The sequence below is a fragment of the Monodelphis domestica genome, chromosome 2, assembly GCF_027887165.1.
Source record: "Monodelphis domestica isolate mMonDom1 chromosome 2, mMonDom1.pri, whole genome shotgun sequence".
NCBI classification, from domain to species: Eukaryota; Metazoa; Chordata; class Mammalia; order Didelphimorphia; family Didelphidae; genus Monodelphis; species Monodelphis domestica.
The window spans coordinates 440,858,202-440,867,246 of record NC_077228.1 but is presented as its reverse complement, the minus strand read 5'-3'; the positions used below and the strand labels follow the sequence as shown (position 1 = coordinate 440,867,246).

Below are 9,045 nucleotides of genomic sequence, written 5' to 3'. Positions count from 1 at the left end.
CTTAGTTTTAGAAAGCAGACTAAAAGGTTAAGAGATTTGACCCATGATCACACAGCCAGTAGGGTCAGCATCAGAATTTGAATCCAGGTCTTCCTCACTTGAAGACGATGGTGACACTGCTTCTCCAAAGCTACTTTTAAGGCTCCTAAAATCTTCTGAAAAGACTATAGCATAGAAAAAATTCCTTAGCATCATATTTAAGTAATTTAAGATAATCAATATGACAACTATAAATGTTCTAATCAAAGCATGCAGCCATGGGGTGTTTTCACTTTTTCTTTGGAAAACTACAGGTTGTTGGATTGTTTTTTTTCTACCTTTGGAATGCCATTGTTCGGGAACTGAAGTGTACAGTTTTGTGACATGTAAGTCGACCCAGGTACAGCAAGCCCACAATGGTGGATGAATTCCCAGAACTCTATCGCAACCTTAGTCATGTAGGTGGGTGGGGGTGGAGTGGAGAGAGCCATCACTTCAGCCACAAGAACAACAACCGAAAAGAATAAAGAGGCAGCAGTAAATAACAATGTAACAGCTTTCAGGATTTTCCAAGGACTTGGTTCTGCTTCACGGACACTGGATAATATTAATGTATCTTGGCTCTATGAGCTGCTTAAAAACTCCCGGAGGGAGTCTGACTAAAACCAAAGCTAAAACTAAAAAGTGCTTGGGGAGATGGGGAGAGACAGGGGGGGGGGGGGTGCCGGGGACGGGACTAGCAAGTGTGACAAAGGCCAGGAAAGGAGCAAAGATCGCCTTGAAAAGAGAGAAAGAAGGCGAAGGAGGGAGGAGAAAATCTCTCCCAGGGTTTCAGAGATTTACTGGGAGGGAGGAGGTGAGTGAGAACTGCCCGAGCCAGAGGAACACAGGGAGTTGTTTGTGTGAGGGAGGAAAGCGGGGGGAGGGAGGGGTGTAGGAGAGAAAGGAGAGCGCGGGAGGAGGGTAAATGAGAAAGGGAGAGGGAGGGAGAGAGCTGGCCCCGAGTCAGCAGCCATATTGCGCGCACATGCACGCGCGCACACCCCGGCACCGAAAGATTGAAAGACAGAGGGGGAGAGAGAGGGGCGGGGCGGGGCGCGGCTCTCACCCCCTCCCCCTTCCCCCGCCCCCGCCCTCCCTCTAGCCCGCCCGGGGCCCCTGGGAGCCGAGGAGCTGCAGCTGCGAGTGGGAGAGGCGCACTAGCGCACTGACTGCAGGCAAGGCAGGCGGGACGGAGCAGCCCAAGGCTGAGCTTGCACTCGGGTAGGACTGCTGCTCCGCTCTGCTCCTGGGCGGCGACCGTGGCGGGTGGTGGGGTGGGATGGAGCCGGGGAGCGAGTCTGGATCTTGCCCGGCGCTTGGGCACTCTCTTGGGGAGGGTGCTGGCAACAGGTGCTGCTTGGAATTGGGAGCTACCCTCTGGGAGAGGAGTGGATGGGACTTGAGGGGGCATGTGGGGAGGCAACTTCTGTAAAAGTACCCCGAGGGGGAACCCGCTGGAGAGCGCCTCCTTCCACTCAGCCCCAAATGCGCGGGAGCCGCCGCCAGGTCCTCCGGGGCCCCCAGCCTCCGGAATCGTGCCCAGCTTCCCCAGGGTGATAAGGGAATCCCCATTTAGTGTACTTATTTTTAAACTTTCCCATCCCCTCAGCCCGGGCCTGGGAACCAGGGGGTCTTCTAAGTATGGACCGCGCGGAGCTACCGAACAAAGTCCAGCCGCGTGCCTTTAGCAAGGAAAGTTCTTACATATATAGTCGCCACCTTCTGTTTGACCTAAATAAATTACAGGTTACTTGGGATTTTTTTTTTTGCATTGCTGCCTTTTCAATGCCTACTTTACCACCACTCCCTCTTTTAAAAAGTGAACCATAGAAAAATGTTAATATTTATTCTTAATGCTATTTATTTGCATTATTTAAAATTTTGTTTATATTTTCCCTCTTCTTCCTTCCCCTAGCTGCCTGGTTTAAGTACCTTTGGCCTTCCACGCCTGGGCGTCTATCTGCCTTCCCCTTTCTTCCTGTCCCCCCACCTCCCATTTTACCTTCCTAGAAGTCTTCTTTACATTTCAAAAAATAGTTTCTTAAAGGATTTGTCGTGATTTCAGCCTTAGAGCAAACGGTTGTTGGTCGAAGTGAAACTAATCGAGAAAGTGACTAAGCTGCCCTGGAAGCGAAAGAAATACTTAAATAAAATCCCTCCTGTTTTCCCTTCTATCCCCTCATCCCTTCTCCTGCTTCTTCCTTTGAACTACCGCGGGCTTGGTTTTTTGCCTTCAGACTCGGGTCCCTGTTTCTTGGGAACTCTGACAAAGAAGCAAGCCTTCACCTGTCCTTGCCTTTATCCTGGGTCCATAGAGAAAGCCGTCTTGTGGTGGAGTTGCCCTAGAGCCAAACAAAGAGCGGGCAACAGGTTGGCACATCACTGATTCTTTTCTATCTCGACCCCTTCCTTCTCTCCTTGATTCAGAGATTCCTCCCATGGTTCAGAAGACATTGTCAGATGGTGCATTTGGTTTTATGGGTGTGGTTGAGTAAATGACCTTCCCTGGTGAGGGCTGGGCTTTTCCTCTCCTCCTGGGTGAGGCATTAAAAAAAAAAAAAACCACCAAAACGGTGGAGTTCCTCCATAATTACTGGACCGGTGACTCATCCCCAGTTGCCCTGTTGGGCCTGTTTTTAAAAAACCCCAGCAGTCTTGGGGAAGACTTCATATCCCTGTGGTTTGCCTGTGGGAGATAGAAGCCCTTCTTTCTAAACGGGGACTTTCTTTTACTTTAGGGAAAGAAGAGAACTCTTTGCATGAAAGCTTTGTTTGGAGGGCAATTGAGGAACACATCAGAAACCGAAAATGCCGAAGCCAGTAAGTATCCCAGTTTTACCATTTCATAGGCTGTTTGCTTTGGGATGTCCAACAGGTTTTATGCTGGAAACTTTGTGGTTTTACTATTATTATTTTTTTTAATGAAAGTGACCTTGAATGAAGGGCTTAGAGAGTGGTGCTTGTCAGATAGGATTTTTTTTAAAGGGGGAAAGTAAAAAAAAAGACAGAGACCTTCCTCCTTCCCCCACCCCCCCTCTTCTCTTTCCATTTATGTATTGATTCTGAGAAACATCGAGGAACGGGGATTATGGTGTTTCTTCTATTTTAACTCCAGAGTGTACCAGTCCCCAGTCAAGCTTCTCATTTTGAGTACAGTATAGAACTGGTTTATTAGTCAGAAATCTCTTTTGGACTGTTCCTTTGGCTTCTGCATTTTAAAAATTGCATTCCTGGGCTCAAAAGCCTCTCCTCGGTGTTCTTTTTTTTTAATGGTAAATTGAATATGACTTGCCCTGGGAGAAGGGATTCAAAGTAACTCGGAAAAGGAGACCACCTGGGGTTTTTCAAGAGTCTGAAACTCTATTAAACTTCTTTCTTTTTGCAATTTAAAAGGATACCTTGAAATGAAAACTTTCTCAGACAGCTTGCTGTATATTTCCAGGCCATTTGACTTGCCCCCCGACAAAGCCCTAGTTCCGAAGCCAACGGAATTGCTGAATCTAGCAGGATTTCCATCTCTATAGCAGTTTAGTAATGGACTTGAATTGCTAATTGAGGCAGTACTCCTGTGGGGTGGAGGCACTCCTTAAGGTTGTGGCATGTATGATGGGATGTATATGAGTTGTCCAAAAAAGTACATTTGCAGCACAATGATTGTATTGACCCCAGATATTTTGAGATCTTTCTTACTGCCTTTGTCTGAGAAGGCTGGCTTGTCTTGGCTTTTCTGCAAAGTATTAGAATGGTTCACTCTGTGCCTGATAGGTTGCTTCTTAGCCAGTTTCTGTGTCTTATGATGCTTTGCCACAAGGGGGTGGTTTAATCAGTCATTTGAACTATACTAGAACATGGGAGACCAAATCATGATTTCCCCCAAAGTGCTTGGAAAGAGCAACATTTTTTTTAAGTGGATAAATTAGTTCACTTTTGAAGCATAATGAAGAGGCTGCTTTTTTGTTTTTTTGTTTTAAGTTAGAGCTGCTTTCAGGGCTGACATTTTATTATTTTTCTGGAAAGTCTAACATGAACTGGGCAGGACCTTAAAAGGCACCAATTCCAACTCACACTGGGATAGCATAGTGGCAAGAGTGCTGGATGTATATAGAGAAAGACCTAATTTCTATGATCTCAGAACTTAGCTGTGTGACCATGGGCAAGTCACTTTATTTGCCTCAGTTTCCTCAGTTGCAAAATGTGGATAATAATAGTTACCTTCCTTCCCTGGAGTGGTTATTGGAGGTAGGTACCCAATGAGATGCTGTTTGTTAAAACTATTTAGTTCAATGCCTGACCCATAGTAGGTACTATAAAAGTGATCATGCCCTTCCTTTTCCCATTGTCTATTTAAAAAAACAAACCAAATGGTTTTTATCTTTCATTTCTGATAGCCAGTATCAATCACTTCACTTAGATTGCCCTGAAAAAGTTATTTCTGCTCTAACTTAGGAGCCCTGTCAGAAAGCCTACCCCTTTGATATATAATTCCCTACCAAGAACATATATGGGAAAACATTGCACAAAGGGGGAGGTCAGAGGAGGTGATTACTTGTAAAATAGAAGGCTTTTCTTTGTGATGTCATATGGGGGAGCAGGAATCACTGAGAGAACAGGGTGGGAAAGGGTGGAGCCATTGGAATTCTGCAGTACATATTAAAGGAGGTAAAGGAGGTCTTTTCCAAACACTGTTCATTTCCCCATTTTTTCCTGTAATGGTATTTCCTTCTTCCTTTTTTTTTGGTGGCAGGTGTAGCTCTGCTTCAGTTCCTTTATGCAGGGGATCCTCAGACTTTTTTTGGTCTGGGATTTGGTCAGTCAGGAGAATGAACCTCTGAACCCCATCTTTGAATAATGTTTTTAAAATGCATAATATATAGCATATAGGATTATTACGGAAACCAATTGAAATGTAGTCACCATAATATTTACTAAATTGTAGGTAGCTGCAAATCTCTTGGATTGGAGGCATTTTCCTCTATATAATTCATCTTAGTAAGCAGGCAGTTCCTACTCAGGGATCAGAATCAGACATTTCTGCTATTGGTGAGGCAGGCAGTCCTTTGCATTTAGTCTCTGTTCTCCCACTCATCCCACCCAACACACGCATACAGACACTCACTTAAACCTATTTTAGAACCTTGTCTTATTAACAAAAAACCTTTGAAGGCCCCCAAGTTGGGAACTCTTGCCTTAGAGGTTGCTTTGACAGGACATAAGCTAAAGGACCATTTTTCCCCCCTGAAAACAAAACAAGTTCGCCAGTTTTGTTGCCTACTTAAAAAAAAATGCTTTGAAGAAAAAAAAATAATTTATTGATGCTTGAAAAAAATAGATGTTGCTTCCCAATGATTTTGCCCCACCTCTATAGAATTTATCTGTGTACCAATCAATGGAAGTGTAGTCAATCATAACAAGCCAACCTATTGGCTATCATAGTTTATCCACATTCCATACAGATAGCTCACCATAGATGGAAGACCATTTTTCTGACAAAGGGCTATGCTAATTCTTGTACCCTTCCGAACTAAAAGAACCCATCATTCTGTGGGTTATCCCATCATAGGAGTAGATTTTTTTCTTCCTCTCTTGAGGCTGAATTATTTTTATATATATATATCGATCATCTATTTTGTGCATGCATCCACTTGTAGTGGAAAAAATTAGTCTCAAGATTTTTCCTTTGGTAAATAGAGATTGATGATTTTTCATGTAGATTTGCTTCTGTATTTCAGTCTATAAAACACCCACCTTATTGAGTGACCTTGATTTGAATCACTTTCATAGGTTACCTGGAAGACTCTTAGGATGATCCTTAGTAACTTATGGAAGACCTTGCTTAAATCAATAATTGATGCCTAATAAAGGTTAAAGTGGAAGTTCAGTGCCTTCTATCAAGTGGCCTTTATACAAGCTTTAATTAAGTAAAGGGTGATCATTTCTATTTGAATTAGAATTTATTTGCTGGCTATGAATTTTTGTTATACTATAGTGTTCCTATGATATTGATAGACTACAGATCCAAGCAGAGAAAAGAAAATTTCATTTAAGAATAGATACATTTGAATGATTTAAGCCTGAACTGTCAACTTGACCTTATAATTGTTCCCTTTCAACTTAACAAAGTTTTTAATTGTTGTGCCTAAACCATATCCACTTCACTTATATTCATTATTTGAACAATTGACATATATTTTTGTTTCCTAACAACACCCATCTCCTAAAAGCATCAGGCTCTATTTTAAAGAGAATGGAAGCAAAATCAACTAGGATCCAAAGGACCTTGATGCCATTCCAGACAAAAATGTATTATTTATATTGAAATTAATATCTAGGAACCACAAAAAATGGTTAAATGCATCATCACAGAATGAATGGAAAGCTTTTCATCACCCATCATAACTTTTCTGAGCTTCAGTAATGTACTTTGAATACACAAATTGCTACTTGTTTCTCTGTGATCACGGGTAGCCCAAAACTGCCTTATTTATATAAATACGATTTCTTTACTGCCTTCCAGGTTAGGATGTCCTATTTTCCCCTCCTTATTCTTTGTTCATTGAAGGGGTCATATATTTACAAGACATTGTAGGCTCTAAACAACTATTATAACTATTATAAACCTGAAACTGTATTGTGAAAGAACAGAAAAGAGTATTGTCTTCATGGCTAGAAGATTTAAGGGGCCAAAGGTTTTTTTTCTCTCTAGTACAGGTAAGAAAATCTTAAAGTGAATTATCTCTGAAAGGCATAAACAGATGGCTGCTTCACTTTTCCATTTTGCAGTGTTGTACTTGCTTTGCAAGTTTCTATCCAACATCAATTTTTTTAAATAATGACAATTCATAGCATTGAATTTCAAAGCTGGAAGATGATTGAATCCAGCTCATTCATTTTTGCACATGAGGTCTCAGAGAGAAAAACATCATTTTTCCAAGGTCACATAGCAAGCTTTTGGTAAAACTGAACCTAAAATTGGAAGTCATTTGATTCCTTAACTCCTAACCTCTGGTTATACTTAATCAGATACCAAGTATTTGTTAGACATCAGAAGCTAAGCAATTTGAATACTTTGTTTCTGTAGATATTTCTGACAGCCCCCCCTCCCAATAATAATGATTATGATAATAAAATATGTGTTATGTCTTTAGTGTCTTTAGATATAATGTCAATTGATATTTTTTTAAAATTCCTTCTCCTAAATTATTTTGGAAGAGATGTAGGATTACTTTCCCTACTACTGGGTGGAGAGTGAAATGGCCAAAAGTGTAACCCTTTGGTGATAAGACAGTTTCGGATTAATAAAGTATTGACCATTATTCACACTAGAATCTCAATTTTTAGAAAATGTTAAGAAAATAAAGCATTCAGGAAAGACAGTTTCAAAATAATAAAGTATTGGCCATTACTCACACTACAATCAACCTGGGCTTGGGAAGACATTCAAATCCAGCCTGTGGTCCCAGATTCATAACTCTGAATGACAGTGCTGAGAGTTTAGCAACTAAGTTAATAGACAGTTGCAAATCTTTTTTGGGCCCTGGTGCTCATTTGGGAAGAAGCTGGAAATATTCCATATAAGACATAGGAAAGATATAATCTTAAAATCTTTCTCTTTCATAACTTTCCTTCCCCATTTTTACCTCCCCCTTTCATTGGACATTCTGCTATTGGCAAAGGGGTCCTTGACGGTTAGTTTATCCAGTTTTCCCTTTTCTCTGATCCCCAAACTCCTATACCACAAGCCCTCAATACACACACACACACACACACACACACACACACACGTACTTAGACTTACTTTGGAACCTTGTTTTATATTTTAAAAAAACTGACAAAATAGATACAATGATTACATTTTGTAGCCTCTGAACTATCAGCATCTATAATCTCTCTACCACCTCTCTCGAGTGGATAGTAGAGAAGTATTTTATCATCAATTTCCTTGGAACCAAGATTGTCTGAATTTTTGGTCTTTTATTATTTTCTTTTATGTTATAAGTGCCTTGTCCCCCCTGTTCTGCTTTTTTGCTTTCAGTTCTTGCAAGTGTTTTCATATTTATCATTTCTTGTGACATAATAATATTCCCTTACATTCATATACCATAGTTTGTTTGGCCATTCTCCAATCCATGGGCGCCATCTTATTTTTGTTTGCTAACATCATTTTAATTTATTCACAACTGAGAACTTTACTGCTCCAAATATTTTGTTGCATATGGAACCTTCCTTTATGTCATTTACCTCCCTGAGATGTAAGCCTGGTAGTGAGATCACTACATTAAAGGGTGTGAACAGCAAAATTAATCTCATAGTAACCCAAGTTGAATAACCCTAGAGTATGAGAATAGACTCTTGAACCTTTATCAGATTCTAGGACTGTTCCAAAAATATCCATTCATGAGAAATGAACTTATGGACCGTGGAGTACCTTTATACTCACTATCTGGAAGCCAAAGGACAGATTGGAATGTCATGAATATTATTATTGGTATTTGGGCATATACCTAAAGGGAGTGTGGAAGACAAGGCGGATAGAAGAATAGCTCTCATACCAAAACAAGACCAGTTAAGGTGCAGGTTACTATGCCCTAGTTTGAACTTCTCTAGAGAATCAGTGGCAGTTCTCAAGTCTTGCTGCTCATTAGGCTAGAGATCCAATATGAGGCATAGAAAAGAGATCATCTTATAATGTTTCCCTTTCCTAACTTTCCTTCCCCTGTTCCTTTTCTTTCATCCCTTCTTCCTCCTCCTTTAAGCCTCGTTTACTTTTTGCCCTAGACATATTTACGTGAATGTTTAATTACATGGTACAGTGAAATTTGGAAACTTCCAAATCCAGTTCATAAACTTAATACAGTACTTTCCTTAAAATTGAATTTCTTTATTTTCTTATCCGGTCTGTCAGTCAAGTATTTATTAAATGCCCACTATAAAAGCCAGGCAGTGGACTAAACACTGGGAATACAAAAAGGCAGGAGACAGCCTCTGCCCTCAAGTATCTGCCCCACTATCTAATGGGGGAAGACC

The 9,045-nt window shown here is 41.0% G+C and overlaps 1 protein-coding gene across 1 annotated transcript in view; it reads left to right on the top strand.

Moving 5' to 3' along the window:
• Positions 1–912: 912 nt before the first annotated feature.
• EZR (ezrin) overlaps positions 913–9,045 on the top strand; it is a 71,601-nt gene continuing 63,468 nt past the window's right edge. Inside the window, exons 1-2 of the mRNA XM_007484838.3 lie at positions 913–1,242; positions 2,760–2,841. Of these exons, the coding sequence (XP_007484900.1) occupies positions 2,830–2,841 (12 nt within the window). The 5' untranslated portion in view covers positions 913–1,242; positions 2,760–2,829. The remainder of the gene's footprint in view (positions 1,243–2,759; positions 2,842–9,045) is intronic.